The 19,478-nt window shown below is 39.8% G+C and overlaps 1 protein-coding gene across 1 annotated transcript; it reads right to left on the reverse strand.

Annotated features, from left to right (window-relative positions):
* Nucleotides 1-428: 428 nt before the first annotated feature.
* On the reverse strand, nucleotides 429-16,727 carry zgc:172076. Its single transcript, XM_056448257.1, has 9 exons — nucleotides 16,621-16,727; nucleotides 12,527-12,573; nucleotides 10,323-10,521; nucleotides 8,259-8,419; nucleotides 6,513-6,645; nucleotides 4,388-4,544; nucleotides 4,184-4,307; nucleotides 3,875-4,064; nucleotides 429-2,885 (listed from the first exon to the last, which is right to left on the reverse strand). Exons 1-9 carry the CDS (start codon nucleotides 16,652-16,654, stop codon nucleotides 2,725-2,727), a joined length of 1,206 nt encoding a protein of 401 aa, XP_056304232.1. The 5' UTR covers nucleotides 16,655-16,727; the 3' UTR covers nucleotides 429-2,724.
* Between the last annotated feature and the right edge of the window lie 2,751 nt (nucleotides 16,728-19,478).

Raw genomic sequence — 19,478 nt, forward strand, 5'->3', positions numbered from 1 at the left:
AAGTTTAGATTTGTCCTCCTGTGGGGTTTTGGAGACGTCTGCATCACCATATGGGGCATAAGAACAGGACGTGTGTTTGGATATAACTCAGTTTTTTGACCACACTTCGTTATTATTGTTCATTTATTTCTTTGCTGGAAATTAGAACTGAATTTAGAAATAGTTTTGAAGCAAATCTTTGCGCTTCAGAAAGGAAATTAAATATGTAGGCTAATGGATGTCTTCTGTGGAGGGAGTTTCCACCGTTTCCTTACTCGACCAAAGTAAAGGAGTAAAGTAAAGAGTAAAAGTAAAGATGCCGAATGGAGGAGGCTCGTTCTTTATCCTCACTTATGTTTTCTCGCTAGTGAAGTGTTCAGTTTTTACAAAGTCGCCATGTAAACAGCAAATGTGCCATGGTGCGACACAACTGACTCTTAAAGGGAATGTAAGATGAGATTCTGATTGGTTTAATGAATGTTATGCTCAAAACACACCCATAACTCATTAAGAGAATAAGCACAACCCTTTTAGACCATTCACCGGGGCACAGAGCGTATTTATCTGTCCTTAAATTAACAAAAGTGAATTCAGACATGCCCTTAATGCTTTTGTGCCATGAGCTTTAGACTTTGCGCCTACACTGTAAAACCCAAGAGTCAACTTTATCAAATGAAATGAGTGCAGTTAACTCAAAATTGACTGAAAGTTAATTCTACTCATTTGAAAAGAGTTTTGAACTCAGTGTTGAAGGTAATGAGTTAATTAAATACCTCATTACTTCAACTTAAATGCAGTAAGTTCACAGTACTCATCTAGATTATTTTTTTAACTCAAATGGCTTGTAGCAATCGGTTGTCTTAACTTATTAAGTTTTACAGTACTCAGTTGGTTTGAGTTCTCCTCATTTATTGGGTTTACTGTACTCAAATTGCTTCATTTACTTAAGTGGAGGAAGTTCACAGTACTCATTAGGATTAGTCTTTGAACTTAAATGGTTTGTTGCAATCGGTTTCCTCAAGTGGTTTGAGTAACCTTAACTTTTCGGGTTTTACAGTGTAGAGCAGTGTTTCTCAACCATTTTCCTGGAGGCACACCAACAGTACATATTTTGGATGTCTCCCTTACCTGACTAATTAACTTCAGGAACAGGGTTGGGAAACACTGGTGTAGAGCGTTACAATAGAGCCCAATGTGTCAAAATTAGGTGTTTTTCCTTAAAACAAGATAAACAATCCTGTTTTTTGCTTGTTTTAAAGAAAAACTCTCTTCATTTTGACACATCTCAGAAAACAAGACGTTGATGTTTTTGTTTGTCTAGAAATTGCTTTTTTATTTAGGAAAAAAGAAAAAAACTCTTAAGAGTATTTAGAACACTGAAGTCTTACAATATATTAAGTATTCCTGACTGTTTAATTAATCTATAAACTCTTATTGTGTCAAATGTCAAACGCGTTTCAGGTGAAATGATATAAAAGAGGTTTTAAAGCATATTTCAATCCAAAACTGAAAGTCAGTTGAATGTGAAGTAAAATGAATCCTGTTCAAACACTTTTATCATTCTTTACACTGCAAAAATACACTTTTTTTTTTACTTATATCTATTCAAATATCTATTAATTCAAAAAATTAGGAAGCATTTTCTAGAGTACACAATGCTGTCCAAATTAAGTGAGTTTTTTCCTTAAAACAAGCAAAGAGTTCTTGTGTTTCATTTTAACGCTAGATTATTTTTCTTACCCCGTTAGCGGATTATTTAACTCATTTTAAGGAAAAACTCACTTTAATTTTGTCTCATTATTTCTGAAAACAAGACAATATTTTATGCTCGTCTAGAAAATGCTTCTTGATTTAAGAAGTTTTAGATATTTGGACTAGAAACAAGACAAAAAGTCTAAGAAAAAAAATGTTTGCAGTGTATTGCAACTTTTTCATGAAAACCTGTTTGTAAGGGGTTAATGAGGGGAGGAAAAGTCATTAAATAAGCTTAATTTTCCTAATTTCTTAATATTACCTGCACATTTTTGGTTTCGTTAACCTTTTCAAACTGACATAAGCCTCAAAAAACATTTACGAACAAAGCAAAAGGTTCCTTCCTCATCATAATTGATGAAAAGTAGGCCTGTCACAATAATCAATGTGTGGACTTATCGCACAACAGACATGAGCTCAATAAGTTTTGGTGATGCAGTATATATCTTCCACACATAAAAACCAATTCTAGCAACGTTTGAGCTGATTGTACAACATCTCTATCTCTATTAGCGGTGTCAGTGTCGGTATGGTTAAAAACACACTGTAGTATTTACTATGAATTACTATAGTATATTTTCATGTGGGTGTCTGACGGCTGAAAATAGATTCGGCAGCAGATATCACAGCCTCTGTTACTCTTTACCTTGCAACATGTATTAGTATGATTCATTTAGGATATGTGCATTCACATTCTGACTCCAGTGCCTGATTATTAAACTGTTAAAATGACTATAATTAACTGAAGTATTCATAAGTATTAAATATGATGTGCTCTTTGGAAGAGTGTGCTTGCATTATGATTATATTATATTGTCTTTCTGACATTATATAGAGTTGCATAAGATCTTTAATTGTTTATCGCAATATATTGTGGTGCGATATATCCTACAACAAAAAACTAGATATCGTGACAGGCCTAATGAGAAGTCTTGCATCCTGAGCATTTGGCACTTCAGCTCTCATCAAACCAAAATCCTGCTGACGGCTGCTTCATTTCTGAGCAGGAACCAAGTCATCGATGCCTCCATTGTTTTCCAGTCTTTTCTCCATTCGGATGAGGAGTTTGACTCCGTCCACCACTAGCTGGGTCAGTCCAACTTCATTGACACCTATAGTCTGCAGGTTGCTGATTTTGTAGACGCCAGGATAGCCTGCGCATATTAAAACAACAACATTTGTGTCTCATTGGGACATTTTCAAACTACACTTATATATGAATTCTAACGTTCAATCGCTAAAGTTTAACTAGTTCAGTTTTCTAGTACGATTGTTTTAGGTGATCGATCACTCATTGATTTTCTATCAGCTTAGTCTCTTATTTATCAAGGCTCACCACAGCGGAATGAACCGCCAACTATTCCCGCATATGTTTTACGCAGCGGACGCCCTTCCAGCCACAACCCAGTACTGGGAAACACCCATAAATGCAAATTCCACACAGAAATGCCAGCTGAGTTGGTGCCAATGGCCTAGTGGAAAGTGCACTGACACATGCGCTCAGGTGTTTACAGCGACCCGAGTTCGATTCCCGCCTCGAGGTCCTATGCCGATCCTTCCCCTCTCAAAACAATAACTTTCATGTTTTGCATCACGTTATTTAAATAGTAAATCCATTTGCGCCACTTTGTGGACTCATGGGTGTGCTGGTCTATAAAGGAGGTGTGTCCTATGCCGATCCTTCCCCTCTCTCTGCTCCCCACACTTTCCTATCAATTCTCTCTCTACTGTCCTGTCAAATAAAGGTGAAAACCCCTAAAAAATATATTAAAAAAAAAAGAAATGCCAACTGACCAGGCAGGGGCTGGAACCAGCAACTGAGTCAGTTGACGTTTCTGTGTGGAGTTTGCATGTTCTCCCCGTATTGGTATGGGTTTCCTCCAGGTGCTCCGGTTTCCCCCACACTCCAAACACATGCACTCTAGGGGAATTGATTAACTAAATTGGCCATGGTGTATGAGTGTGAGAATGCTGGTGTGTATGGGTGTTTTCCAGTACTGGGTTGCAGCTGGAAGGGCATCCGCTGTGTAAAACATTTGCAGGATAAGTTGGCGGTTCATTCCGCTGTAGTGACCCCTGATTGATAAAGGGAATACGCCGAAGGAGAATGAATGAATGAAGTTAAATTAGAGTTTTGCCATACTTGTTGCTTCCATCTGAAGTCGTAGTCTGTCCAGGATGTCATCCAGGCGTTTGTTTTCGGCAAGATGTAGCAGGTTTACGGTGACGCTTGCCTTCAAGCCTGTGCCCACCTCTGCAGGTGAGCTGACCACCCAGCCCAAGTGAGTCTTCCAGATAAACGTATGCCTTAGTTTCTTATATAGTGTCTCCAACTGAAAAAAAATTTGGTGTGATGAAAGGTGCATTATATGTGTAGTATATATCTACACCTCTGGGTTCAGTATTAAAACCCATTTTTCTCTGACAGAAATGATATGTCAATAAAATAAACCTTTTGCACATTGATGCAGATGCTTTTAAATGCCTCTTGTAAGCAAGCATCACTTCTGTAAGACACCAGTTTCAGATGGTCCTCCATGTTCACCCAAACAGCCAGCGACCCATCTTTACTCAACCTAAATATGAGGGGAAAACATACTCGATAAGCAAAATTTCCCCACAAGCAAATATACACAGCTTATGAACTCTGACCAACCACAGAGCCCTGGCGTCAGGCCAATCACGAGCCACACCGATCTTGATCAGAGAAGGTGGAGGAAACTCCATCACCACCTTGCGGTCTTCACTCTCGTGGCTGAGCTCATCGATGGAGTAAAGCTTTCCTGGCAGATCCTCGCCAAGTTGCTCTAAAGCTACACAACAATGAACATTAGCATAATGTATAACCATCTGATTGAGGAGTGTCCAGTCCTTCTCCTGGAGAGTCACTGTGCTGCAGAACTCAGCTGTTTAACGCTAGCTTAGAGTGCTGTCTGCTGTTTAACCCTAGCCTAGAGCGCCATGTGCTGTTAAACACTAGCCTAGAGCGCCGTCTGCTGTTTAACACTAGCCTAGAGCGACGTCTGCTGTTAAACACTAGCCTAGAGTGCCGTCTGCTGTTAAACACTAGCCTAGAGTGCCGTCTGCTGTTTAACACTAGCCTAGAGCGCCATCTGCTGTTTAAAACTAGCCTAGACCGCCGTCTGCTGTTTAACACTAGCCTAGAGCACCGTCTGCTGTTTAACACTAGCCTAGAGCACCGTCTGCTGTTAAACACTAGCCTAGAGTGCCGTCTGCAGTTTAACACTAGCCTAGAGCGCCGTCTGCTGTTTAACACTAGCCTAGAGCGCCGTCTGCTGTTTAACACTAGCCTAGAGCGTCATCTGCTGTTAAACGCTAGTCTAGAGCACTGTCTGCTGTAAACACTAGCCTAGAGCGCCGTCTGCTGTTAAACACTAGCCTAGAGCGCCGTCTGCTGTCAAACACTAGCCTAGAGCGTCATCTGCTGTTAAACGCTAGTCTAGAGCACCGTCTGCTGTCAAACACTAACCTAGAGCGCCGTCTGCTGTTAAACACTAGCCTAGAGCGCCATCTGCTGTTAAACACTAGCCTAGAGTGCGGTCTGCTGTTAAACACTAGTCTAGAGCGCCATCTGCTGTTATACACTACCCTAGAGCACCGTCTGCTGTTAACCGCTAGACTAGAGCGCTGTCTGCTGTTAAACACTAACCTAGAGCGTCATCTTCTGTTAAACACTAGCCTAGAGCGTCATCTGCTGTTAAACGCTAGCCTAGAGCGCCATCTGCTGTTAAACACTAACCTAGAGCGCCGTCGGCTGTTAAACACTAGTCTAGAGCGCCATCTGCTGTTAAACACTACCCTAGAGCACCGTCTGCTGTTAAACGTTAGACTAGAGCGCTGTCTGCTGTTAAACACTAACCTAGAGCGTCATCTTCTGTTAAACACTAGCCTAGAGCGTCATCTGCTGTTAAACGCTAGCCTAGAGCGTCATCTTCTGTTAAACACTAGCCTAGAGCGTCATCTGCTGTTAAACGCTAGCGTAGAGCGCTATCTGCTGTTAAACACTAACCTAGAGCGCCGTCTGCTGTTAAACACTAGCCTAGAGCACCATCTGCTGTTAAATGCTAGTCTAGAGCACCATCTGCTGTCAAACACTAGCTAAGAGCGCCGTCTCCTGTTAAACACTAGCCTAGAGCACCGTCTGCTGTCAAACACTAGCCTAAAGTGCCATCTTGTGTTAAACACTACTCTAGAGCACATTTTCTGCTGTTAAAACCAGCCTAGGGCGGCATTTGTTTTATAAGCTAGTTTAAGTGAGCTATTTTAGATGACTAATTACTTAAAATTTTATAAATCTAAAACTATATGTAATTACAGGTGAAATATTTATTTTAAGAACATAGTTATTATCTAACACAATATTGGTATAGTAAACAAGAGGCTGATTTCAGGACAGTGACCATAAACAAGTTTGGACATTCCAGATTGAAAGAGATAGTTCAGTCAAACATTTGAATTTTGCTATAATTTACTCATTATCCACTTGTTCCAAACCTGTTTGAGTCTCTTTCCTCTGTTGAACACAGAAAGAACACAGAATATATTTTGAAGAAAGTTTCAAATATGTAGGAATTGAATTCTATAGCATGTTGTTGTCTCCTGCTTTGAATATCAATGCCTACCCATTTCCAACATTGTTCAGATTATCATCTTTAGTTTTAAACAGAACAAGAAAATCAAAGATGAGCACATGGTGAGCAGTTGTTCATTTTTGGAACTGTCCCTTAAAGCAGAAGTATGCTGTGCTGTATCTGCAGTACCTGTGTTGGCCAGTGTGAGGAGCCGTCTGCGCTCTCCTCTGCTGCAGTGAGTGGGAAAGCTGAAATCCTCCACACTGCGGCTCACAGTCACCTCACAACCCGAAACATACGCTGGATCAAAGTCATCACCTCCCTGGACAAACACAAACACTGACTTTTCACAACCACAACACGCAAGCACTTCAGCATTCAAGAGATCTAAACACTAGCCTAGAGCGCCGTCTGCTGTTGAACGCTAGCCTAGAGCACTGCCTGCTTTTAAACACTAACCTAGAGCGCCGTCTACTGTTAAACACTAGCCTAGAGCACCGTCTGCTGTTAAACACTAGCCTAGCGCACCGTCTGCTGTTAAACACTAGCCTAGAGCACTGTCTGCTGTTAAACACTAGCCTAGAGCGCCGTCTGCTGTTAAACACTAGCCTAGAGTGCCATTTGCTGTTAAAACTAGCCTAAAGCACCGTCTGTTGTTAAACACTAGCCTAGTGCGCCGTCTGCTGTTAAACACTAGCCTGGAGCGCCCTCTATGTTAAAAACTAGCCCAGAGCACTGTCTGTTGTTAATCACTAGCCTAGTGCGCCGTCTGCTGTTAAACACTAGCCTAGAGCACCGTCTGCTGTTAAACACTAGCCTAGAGCGCCCTCTACTGTTAAACACTAGCCTAGAGCACCGTCTGCTGTTACACACTAGCCTAGAGCGCCGTCTGCTGTTAGACTAGCCTAGAGCGTCCTCTGTTGTTAAACACTAGCCTAGAGCACCCTCTGCTGTTAAAGACTAGCCTAGAGCGCCATCTGCTGTTAAAGACTAGCCTAGAGCGCCCTCTGCTGTTAAAGACTAGCCTAGAGCGCCCTCTGCTGTTAAACACTAGCCTAGAGCGCCCTCTGTTGTTAAACACTAGCCTAGAGCTCCCTCTGCTGTTAAAGACTAGCCTAGAGCGCCATCTGCTGTTAAAAACTAGCCTAGAGCACCCTCTGTTGTTAAACACTAGCCTAGAGCGCCGTCTGCTGTTAAAGACTAGCCTAGAGCGCCATCTGCTGTTAAAGACTAGCCTAGAGCGCCCTCTGCTGTTAAACACTAGCCTAGAGCGCCCTCTGTTGTTAAACACTAGCCTAGAGCGCCATCTGCTGTTAAAAACTAGCCTAGAGCACCCTCTGTTGTTAAACACTAGCCTAGAGCGCCGTCTGCTGTTAAAGACTAGCCTAGAGCGCCCTCTGCTGTTAAACACTAGCCTAGAGCGCCGTCTGCTGTTAAAGACTAGCCTAGAGCGCCCTCTGCTGTTAAAGACTAGCCTAGAGCGCCATCTGCTGTTAAAGACTAGCCTAGAGCACCCTCTGTTGTTAAACACTAGCCTAGAGCGCCGTCTGCTGTTAAAGACTAGCCTAGAGCGCCCTCTGCTGTTAAAGACTAGCCTAGAGCGCCCTCTGCTGTTAAAGACTAGCCTAGAGCGCCCTCTGCTGTTACAGACTTGCCTAGAGCGCCCTCCGTTTTTAAAATCTAGTGTTTTTTGATGCCAATGTTAGATTTTAATTGATTGTTTTCACGTTAAGGTAGTCAGTTCACATAATTTGTATTTCTGACATGTTTTATGACGTGTTTATTGATGCTGTTTTGACATTAACATACCTGCTGGTATTACACCGCAAGAGCTTTGAAACTGTACAATTAATATTAAAGCAAAACAAATTTGGTTATAAAGTGTTCAACGTTCATTTGGTGGTCATTACAGTGAGACATTAATGTTTTTCTCACCTTCAGGTTGTCGTAGTTGAAGTCGCTCTCTTGCACAGAATCGCTGGTGACCTTATAGCCATGGTAAGACTCAATAATGCGGTCGAAAAAGTCACAGAACAGGATATATGACTGGGCATCGCCAGCTAAACATCCCACTGATTTAGTTCCTGTGGACTGTCCTGTAAAAAAAACAGACAAACACTGAAATATTTCATAAATGGAAAGCATTTGTAGATGTAAAATATGCTTAAATAAATATAAATAAATGACTCTCATAGTGTCTCCATCTGAAAAGACCTTTTATATGGTTGTTTATTGCAGGGTGTTTTATTTCTGAAGTATATATTCATGGCATGCCTCAAGGTTCAGTATTAAGACCCTTTTTTCTTTTTTTTATCTTTCACAGAAATTTTGTTTAATAAAAAACACTTTAGCATATTGTTTCAGGGTGTTGGACCCCCTTTTGCCTTCAGAACTGCCTTAATCCTTCATGGCATAGATTGAACAAGGTACTGGAAACATTCCTCAGAGACTTTGCTCCATATTGACATGATAGCATCACACAGTTGCTTCAGATTTGTCGGCTGCACATCCATGATGTGAATCTCCCGTTCCACCACATCCCAAAGGTGCTCTATTGGATTGAGTATGGTGACTGTGGAGGCCATTTGAGTACAGTGAACTCATTGTCATGTTCAAGAAACCAGTCTGAGATGATTCATGCTTTATGTTATATTTGTCGCGCTCTATATCCTGCTTGAATTAGCCATCAGAAGATGGAGACACTGTGGTCATAAAGGGATGGACATGGTCAGCAACAATACTCAGGTAGGCTGTGGCGCTGACACAATGCGCAATTGGTACTAATGGACTAATGGTACTAATCTCCTATACCAGCCTGAACCGCTGATACAAGTCAGGATGTATCCATCCATGCTTTCATGTTTTTGACACCAAATTCTGACCCTACCATCCGAATGTTGCTGCAGAAATGGAGACTCATCAGACCAGGCAATGTTTCTTCAATCTTCTATTGTCCAATTTTGGTGAGCCTGTGTGAATTGTACCCTCAGTTTCCTGTTCTTAGCTGACAGGAGTGGCACCGGGTGTGTTCTTCTGCTGCTGTAGCCCATCTGCCTCCAGGTTGGACGTGTTGTGCGTTCAGAGATGCTCTTCTGCAGACCTCGGTTGTAACGAGTGGTTTCAGCCGCAAGCAGTCTGGCCATTCTCCTCTGACTTCTGGCATGAACAATGCCTGTGTGTGTGTGTATTTAAGTTTATTGCAACTTTGAAAAATAAAGAATAATAACATGAATCAAAAAATACAGAATACTTCTCATTTATAGATATTATTTACAGGGTTTATTACGGTTCAAAACACTATGAATGACTACAGTATTTATTTGATGTGGTTCAACCAGCATAACAAAAATGTTTCATAAGACAATCACCTATTGCACCTTTGTGTTTTCCAGGTTAAAAGGTAGAATTCAGGCCTACTGTTGCACATAAATAGGCATATTTGGACACAGAGCCAGCCGGTGGTATCTGAAAAAATCCTTCAGTAAGCTAAATTCACTGCAATATTTCTGTTTAAAGTGCACATGACATCAAAACTAACCATATTGATTTTGTTAGCTCACATTGCTAGTTTTGTGGTGAACAATTCATCTGTGCATGTCATTAAGAAAAATAACAATAGTTTGCCCTTGTAATCTTTAATTAAAGTCTGCAAATTCACTTCCTGTTTGTTTTCAGTTAAATTCTCAGATTAGGTCAGTCTGGGGTAGTGGGCGTGACACTTAACCACGCCCATCCAGCTGTCAGTTTTGACAACAAACAGAAATGGTGAGCAGGAGGAGTCTGTTATGTTGTAATAACTCTCCCCAAACCCTTTTCCCCACCTTTCTGAATGAAGCGCCTACTTTATTGCAGCAAATCAGCTCACAATAGAACAAACAAGCCACGCCCACTGCTTTCTCATTTATGATTACGTTTCTCTGCATCACAATACGAAAAAAATGGTCGCAGCTTCCAGTTCATGTGGACTTTAACTAAATAATCTATCAAGCATGAACTGACCTGGATCCTCGAGTCCAGGGCGTATGACATCGTCAAAGATGACCCCGCCCTCAGTGGCGCGGTTGAACTGTCGTGTGTACAGGTGAAGGGTGAGGATTCGACCCATCAGAGTGTGGTTTCTTTCCAGGTTTGGAAACTCATCTTTAGGGGACCCTCTCCTCAGATTGAGCCGGCTCATAGGGTCACGAGGGAGTAAACTCTGGGTACAACATCACACACAGTTACTGCATACACTGTAAATACAGTTCTTGCCTTGAATGTATTAGTTGAAATCAAATGAACTTTGCAAGTCAACTCAGCTCTCATCAATCAATCTGACAAAAAGTACTAAGCTAATGGGGTTATTATTAATTTAGGGTGGGGCTATCAGTAATTTAGGGTGGTGCTATCTGTCATTTAGGGCAGGGCTATCAGTAATTTAGGGTGCGGTTATTATTCCTTTTGGGCGGGGCTATCTGTCATTTAGATTGGGGTTATCATTCCTTTAGGGCAGGGCTATCTGTCATTTTAGGGCGGGGTTATTATTCTTTTAGGGTGGAGCTATCAATCATTTTCAGTAGAGTGGGGTTGTCATTCATTTAGGGTGGGGCTATCAGTCATTTAGAGTGGGATTATTATTCCTTTAGGGCAGGACTATCAGTCATTTAGGGTGGGGTTATTAGTGGGGTTATTATTTCTTTAGGGCGGGGCTATCAGTCATTTAAAATGGGGTTAGCATTTATTTAGGGTGGGGCTATCAATTTAGGGTGCGGTTATTATTCCTTTAGGGAAGGGCTATCAGTCATTTAAAATGGGGTTAGCATTCCTTTAGGGTGGGGCTAATTGTCATTTAGGGTAGGGTTATTATTCCTTTAGGCCAGGGCTATCTGTCATTTAGGGTGGGGTTAATATTCCTGTAGGGCGGGGCTATCAGTCATTAAGGGTGGGGTTATTATTCCTTTAGGGCGGAGCTATCAGTCATTTAGGGTGGGGTTATTATTCCTTTAGGGCGGGGCTATCAATAATTTAGGGTGGGTTTATCACTTCTTTAGGGCGGGCTATCAGTCATTTAGGGTGGGGTTATTATTCCTTTAGGGCAGGGCTATCAATAATTTAGGTTGGGTTATCACTTCTTTAGGGCCGGCTATCAGTCATTTAGGGTGGGGTTATAATATTACACAACTCTGTAAACATTTTACATCATATTATGCCAACAGTGATTCCAGTTGACAGTAATCTTCTGTGAACAAACCGGCATTTAAATCTTTCTCCATTTTGCTGGCAATGCCAATCTTCCATTAAACCGGTCAGTTCCCAAAGTACAAAAACATGCACCGCCCCACATTATTTTCTCATCTCAGAAACTACAGTCACGTTAGAGGAAAAAAGGACAAACCTATCCTCTGCTTCATGCCAACTTTAAGACAATCTGGACTGAAGCATGTTGAGTGGACTTAAACTTGATTTAGCTTGCTTTCACCACTAAAGTAATAAGTTCTGAAAAACTGCACTCAAAGTGTGTGCAGAAGTCAGTGAAGGTGGAGGAAAAGTGCTGGTGTTTTCTGCAACACGAGCTGAGTTACATGAGTTAAATTAACAGAAACATGATGGTAAAAGCAGATGTTCATTATAGTAATAATCTTCCCTGCATCATCAAACAGATCCTTGCATATAAAAACAATGAAATAATGAAATGGCAGTCCAGAGTCCTGACCTAAATCTGATTGAACATCTCTGAAAAATCTTTGGCATTAAAGTTATAGCTAATAAATCATATAAATATGTGAACTGATTGAAGAAGAGACGATCAAGACACACAAAAAACAGTGTGAAACACTAGTTAAGACCTGTGAGATACTAATGATTTAACCTACAATCATTGTTGTTCTCATATGTTGATCACTGTACAAAACACAGGTACTACTAGCATGGTACGGCCACACTTAAAATTCCTTACAATCTTGAATGAATGATTGAATTATTTCTGGCATTATTACATTATCTTCTTCATTTGATCTCTAGTGTACAGTTTGAATGAATGCAGAAGCAAGTCATTCTGTGCAAAATATTTACAAAACACGTTAGTGAAGCGAGAGGACGTGGTTGAGGCGATGCACTGGAGAACAATGCAATTGTGTGGCAGCACTCTGCAAACAGAGAAAAGTACGGGACTTTCCACTAGCTGAGTGTAAATGAGTGTGCTGTGTGTTTGCGAAGGGGAATACCTCCAGCACAGGCCTGTATTTGGACTCCTTTGGGTGCTCAGTAGGTGCTGAAACAGAAATCAAACATCTCTCAAATACCAAAATGATTATTGTGTTAGTGCTTTTAAATGTGACCTATTGTGCTACTGTTTACAAGATGTAAAATGCATCTTTGATGTCTCTAGAGTGTGTGTGTGACGTTTCAGCACAAAATAACACACGTATAATGTTTTCTAACTCTCTGAAACTGACCCTTTTACGCATTGATCCTATTTGTGCCGTTTTGGTGACTGTCGCTTTAAATTCAAATGAGATGAGAGAGATGAGAAGAGGGCGGAGCTACAAATGCCTGTGTGTCAGCATAGTGGCAGATTCAAAAACAGGTGTCTGAGAAGAGATGTAAACAATGATTTTTTTTGACAAATATGTTTAAAAAACAGTATAATTAAGAATGTGTAACCATATAAATGTTTTTATTGTCACATATGCCTGTTTATTTTATTAATCAATGTTAATGCAGCAGTTTATTTTTAGAAAATCTGCATATTACTACACTGAAGATTGAATTACTGATGCTGAAAATTCAGCTGTGCACCCCAAGAATAAATGGCTTTTAAAGGGCCCCTATTTTACCCCTTTTTCAAGATTTAACATAAGTATTTTGTGTTTCCAGAATGTGTCTGTAAAGCTTCCGCTCAAAACACCCATCAGATTATTTATTAGACCTTTCAGAATGTTGAGATTTTCCAATAGTATCTGGATGAAGCCTTTATGATGCAAGCTGAGATCAGACACAATGCACTCAAATGGAGCGAGTGACATCACTGTGAGGGGTAGGCATAGGGGTGGGGTTAGGTGAGCCCATTAAAAAACATTGGATGCAGCTCAGATTGCACTGCACCGAGTCTGCAGCCAGACCCCTCTCGGATTTTCAGCTCTGAACACAATGTAGCTGTTTTTGCTGCCTGTACTTTTAATGCTAGTTCTCCCCGCCCACCGTTCCCACGTGCCTGTCAGAGTGTGCCTCAATCTCCGTCTCGGCTGCGTCAGATAAACAGCACAGTGACAGACATGATGGAAGCAGATCTCACGTAACGTTTGTGAGAAATACTACAGCAAGAACTTTCCCAATGATTATTTGTTGTGGAGTTCATTCAAGTCTTTCTGCAACGATTAGTCACACACAATGTCGTTACAAAGTTCACACACACACACACACAGCGAATGCGTTTACGTTTGCACTGTTATTGCAAAGCAAATGTGACAGGATACACGTGATATCCACTGCTGTATGGATATCTGTTATCTGTGGTGGGTAGAGTATCTAAAATCTATACTCAAGTAAAAGTAAAAGTAACAATCTTAAAAGTTACTTGAGTAAGAGTAAAAAATTATCTGATGAAAAAATTACTCAAGTAAATAGTTACTAGTTACTTTTCAATATATATATATATATATATATATATATATATATATATATATATATATATATATATATATATATATATTAGGCCACTTAAGGAATATTTTTTTTGATTGTCTACAGAACAAACCATTGTTAATGATTTGCATATTACCCTAACTTGCCGAATTAATTTGGTTAAGCTTTTAAATGTCACTTTAAGCTGAATACTAATATCTAGTCAAAGATCTAGTCAAATATTATGTGCTGTCATCATGGCAAAGATAAAAGGAATCAGTTATTAGAAATGAGTTAATAAAACTATAGAAATGTGCTGATAAAATCTTTCTCTTAAACAGAATTTGGGGAAAATTTTACAGGGTTCTCATAATCATGACATACAAATATACACACACCCACACACACACACGCAGACGCACCATTTTTATGTTAAAAATAATGTTTAAATGTTATATTATTAATGGTTAACAATGTGAATGACTAATATGTGCAGGGCTAATCAGTTATTAGATTAGATTAGATTAGATTCAACTTTATTGTCATTACACATGTACAAGTACAAGGCAACGAAATGCAGTTTCGGACTAACCAGCAGTGCAATAGCAGCAAGTGCAGGATACAGGTATAAGTTATAAAGTGCAGTTATATAAAAACTATTGTAATTTTTACAGATGGATGTACTATGAACATTATATACAGGTTGTATTAGCTATGAACAGATTTACAATAAATGAATATATGTACAGGATACTATTAATAGCAGAAGTGTGCAGATAGATAAACATAATAACAAATGTCCATGTGCAGTGTGAATGTGAATGACTAATATGTGCAGGGCTAATCAGTTATTCCATTAAACAGCAGTTTCTTTCGTTATGCCATACCATTAATAAGGTTCAAATTGGGATAATATTAACACTCACCACTAAGTTGCGTGTTTTGTCAGGTTGGAGCTGGAATTCATGTATTTGTTTCAATGTCAGTTTGATGTACAGCTTGTATCGCATTATCAAACCCTTGTTGACATCTTGGAGTGAAAACATAGACTGAACTTGAGGCCGAGAGGTGACCTGGTCCGATAAACTCACTGTACAGACAGCGTGACCGTCCTTCTCAGAACCGCAGATGGCCATGGCGAGACGGCAGTATAAACTCGCACGTCTTCCTCGACTTCAGCCATCATATCAACACAGGCGCGCGCTCTAACCGAAAGCGGGAGACGTGTCTCTATAGCAACCGCTCGCCAAACAACCGCTCTAATGCGGCGCCTCACGATATTCGCAAACAAGTCGCATGAATCATATTTATTATCATCCAACAGTAACGGAGGAACGCGTCTAAATAGCCAAGTAAGAGTACTGATTTTTCTCTAATAATTTACTTGAGTAAGAGTAAAAGTACACATCTTTAAATGAACTCAAGAAGTACACGTTACCCAATAATTTTACTCAAGTACATCTAACGAAGTAAACGTAATTCGTTACTACCCACCTCTGTCTGTTATGTTGATGTATAAAATAAACCTGATTTAATGTCCACAAACTGAGATTGAAGAGTCTTCTTTAATAATTGTACTGACATGCCGCTGTGGTGATGAAGTAAAGACGGTAAATCGCTGTAATTCATTACAAACATGCTCTGATTTAGTTTTAAACTCGTAAAACTCATTCTTGATCACATTTGATGATGATTGATAATCACAGAGAGCTGAACAGATCTTTTAATCCCGGTTGCTTTGCACACACACCCTGTCTTGCTGATATGATTATACGTGTTACTGTGGAGACATGTTAATACGCGGCTGTCAATCAGTTTAGTGGGTGGGGAAACCGCACTTCTATCCACGTTGGGGTCGGCAAAAAAAAGAGACTCATTTTGTTTCTATCAGCCCAATATGACTGTAGGCACACTATACTACACACAGTTCTGTCCAAACAGCTTACAAAAGATCATTTCCATCATAGGTGGCCTTTCAGAAATATATTCGAATTCAAAAATGTTTACTTTATATAATCTTTTACTGTATTTTTGTGTAAATAAATGCACCCTGAAAAAGCAAAAAATCAAAAATTTCAAAAACATTTAAAAAGAAATCTTAAAAATCTTAATATCTTAAAAACGACCTATTCAGCCCCTATTTACAAGATGTAAATTAAGTTTCTAGAGTGTGTGTGTGTGTGTGTGTGTGTGTGAAGTTTCAGCACAAAATAACACACGTATAATGTTTTCTAACTCTGAATCTGACCCTTTGATCCTAATTGTGGTGTTTTGGTGACTGCCGCTTTAAATTCAAATGAGATTGGGCTCTTTTCAGAAGAGGGGCGGAGCTACAAATGCCTGTGTGTCAGCATAGTGGCAGATTCAAATACAAGACTGACGTCCTATGCTAATGAGGGAGAGATGGTCACTAGTGGGCGGGGCTTTCCCCCTCTGATGACACATACAAATGGAGAATGTCAATCAAAGTGTTTCTGCAGACTGTTTTTATCAAGTCTGATTATAATAAATACAATTAATACACTTTTACCATTCGAAGCTGCTTATATTCACACACTGCTGATACACAACTGTGTTTACACCCCTTATAAAAGTGATTTCTGCATAATAGCTCCCCTTTAAATCAACAATTAGTGGTTAAAAGAGCTGCATTCAGTTATTTATCTGCTCCATGCATGCACAATGTGCCACTTACGCTTAATCATCCACATTTTTTCCCTTTTCCACATCTTCAGGGCTCTCGTTTGGTCTGTTTTTCCTGAAAGTGCTTCCAGAGACTGTGCAGCCGCCAGCAGTTGGATGTATCTGTGATCAGTGTCTATGAATAGGCTGATGGTCATCTGAGCGGCTATTGTCAGCAGGCAGGTGTCAGGTTGCTTGCTTGTAATAATGTGACTATTTATATGTGTCGGTGTCATCCTTCGTGTGTACAAACACGTACAGTGTAGGTCTGATCACTGTAGTTGGCAAAAATTACCGTTTTTATTTTGGTGGAGAACAAACATCTAGGAGCCTGCAGTGGAAATAGCCATTTAAATGGGTTAAATCTGGTTGTTTGAGGTATAGTGGCAGGACAAATGAGGTTTTTTTTAGAGCCAAACTATGATTTATATATATAAGACGCCTCTCACATGGAGAATGAAGTCACATGCACTGCTCAGGTGTGAGTTTCACACAGACTTCAACAGAGTGTCAAAATCCTGATGGTTCTGTGGGTCTCGTCTATCAAATCTGAGCTTTATTTTGTATTTTCTATTGGAATGGAGTCAGGTGATTGGCTGGGCCATTCTACAGCTTGATCTTTCTCTGAAAGCATTAGAGAGTTTCCTCGGCTGTGTTTTGACTCATTGTCTTGCTGAAATGTCCACCCTGGGTTCAACTTCATCCTCCAGCTAATGTAGATGTTGGACTGAAGCAGCTAATGTTCATTTACACTGAGGAAGGGCAGAGGGTTGCTGAAGAACTACTGAGAGATTTCAGCTGCTGTCTGGGCTTTCCATGTCTTTCCACACCTTCCTCACTTCATGTTTTCAATACTTTTTCCCTGTGTCATTTCATTTTATTGCACAGAACTTCGTTTGTAAACTAATTAGTTTTATTTTCTTTGCATATATGAATCTCTTTGGTTATTACCAACATCTGAGTGAACATTTCAAGTCAACTGCACCTTTGTAATGTTTTTTGGGTGTTAAATACTTATTTTCCACACTATGTATTTTAAACCTTGTCAAAATTCTTGTGTATCCCAGTTGTAAGAGCAACAAATAATAACTTGACTTCTAGTTGATCATTAGGAAAATTGGCAGAAGGTTGATTTTTCCCATCATCTGTGGAGCTGCATCCCAATCATCACAGATACTGCAGAAGACCTACTGGAACCCGCATGGACTCAAGATTCTCGTAGAAATCAGTCAAGTTTGGTGAAGGAAAAATCATGGTTTGTGGTTACATTTAGTATGGGGGCGTGCGAGAGATCTGCAGAGTGGATGGCAACATCAACAGCCTGAGGTATCAAGACATTTGTGCTGCCCATTACATTACAAACCACAGGAGAGGGCAAATTCTTCAGCAGGATAGCGCTCCTTCTCATACTTCAGCCTCCACATCAAAGTTCCTGAAAGCAAAGAAGCTTAAGGTGCTCCAGGATTGGCCAGCCCAGTCACCAGACATGAGCATTATTAAGCATGTCTGGGCTATGATGGAGGAGGCATTGAAGATGAACCCAAAGGATCTTGATGAACTCTGGGAGTCCTGCAAGAACACTTCCTTTGCCATTCCAGATGACTTTATTAATCAGTGATTTGAGTCATTGCAGAGATGTATGGATGCAGTCCTCCAAGCTCATGATGGAGTCAGACACAATATTCATTCTGTTTCCACTGCAGCATGACTTTATATTCTATACTGGACATTATTTCTGTTAAGTGACAAGACTTTTGTCTAAGCAAAGTCAGACCTTACTGTCCTAATGAAATCATTCAAAATCAAGGCATGATCATCTTTTATTGTGGTAAAATAAGCGTAATCTAGAGGCCTTTGCCTTTCATATAAGCCACTTCTGATACCAAATCATCAACTATGTATATATTATTCATTATACGTCATATTATTATTTCAAACGACTAAAATGTTAATAAAAGTCCCTTTGTTAAACTGTACAACATTTAAAGTCGACAGAGCAGAGATCAACATCCCATAATGCAATTCACAACCGTAAATAAACACAAAACACATACGAAAAAAAACACGGACTAACAGATATTTTTGTTACAGCGCATATATCATAACCACAAAGAAATGTTTTATAAAAATCTCAAACAGATTTATTGTAAGTGCCAAAAATAACAATATCTTTTCTCACATACCCAGACATTTGGGGTTCGCAAACAATCCTGAGTTTATATCTGCTCATCTCATAAATACAATCTTTCAGACAGAGCTTAAATGCAGCATACATATGTATGAGTTGTATGAAATGATGGATGAAAACCTGTATGAGTTTCTTTCCTCGGTTGAACACAAAAGAAGATAATTAGAAAAATGTTGGAAACCTGTAACCATTGACTTCAATAGTATTTGTATTTCCTACTTTTGTGTTTAACAGAAGACAGAAACTCATGAAGGTGTGAAATGAGTAAAGGGTGAGTACATGAGTACTATTCTTTAAATCTATGACTCGATCTCAGGAAACAAGAAGTAAACAGCACACGTTTCCGGCCTCTTGATAACACATCAAACGTGAACTGATATGTTCATAAATAAGGCAGATATTAGCAGTACATTCAGAATCTTCAGCTGTTTGAACGGATTCATATTCATCAAAATCTGTGCATGTAAACAAGCAGTGTTGCTGGATATTATGACACTGCAATGACACTGTTTTCAGACTACCATTTCAAGCTTTTCACACTTTAGTTTTTCTATAAATTAAAAGTAGGGAGTCCAGACCTGCTCCTGGAGGCCCACAGCGGTGATGTTTCCACCCAAAACCTCTTAATTTGCTTGATTAAATTAAAAATCAAACATAACATGATGTCTAAAGGTTTTATTGTT

This window comes from Danio aesculapii, chromosome 22 (genome assembly GCF_903798145.1).
Source record: "Danio aesculapii chromosome 22, fDanAes4.1, whole genome shotgun sequence".
NCBI classification, from domain to species: domain Eukaryota; kingdom Metazoa; phylum Chordata; class Actinopteri; order Cypriniformes; family Danionidae; genus Danio; species Danio aesculapii.

Excerpts from the sequence above, each read along its gene's own strand:
- zgc:172076 (XM_056448257.1), bottom strand. The coding sequence starts at position 16,654 with ATGTGGAAAAGGGAAAAAATGTGGATGATTAAGC. Across the intron at positions 10,522-12,526 it reads AATACAGGCCTGTGCTGGAG|AGTTTACTCCCTCGTGACCC; the intron begins GTATTCCCCTTC and ends TGTTGTACCCAG. Across the intron at positions 4,308-4,387 it reads CCTGACGCCAGGGCTCTGTG|GTTGAGTAAAGATGGGTCGC; the intron begins GTTGGTCAGAGT and ends CCTCATATTTAG.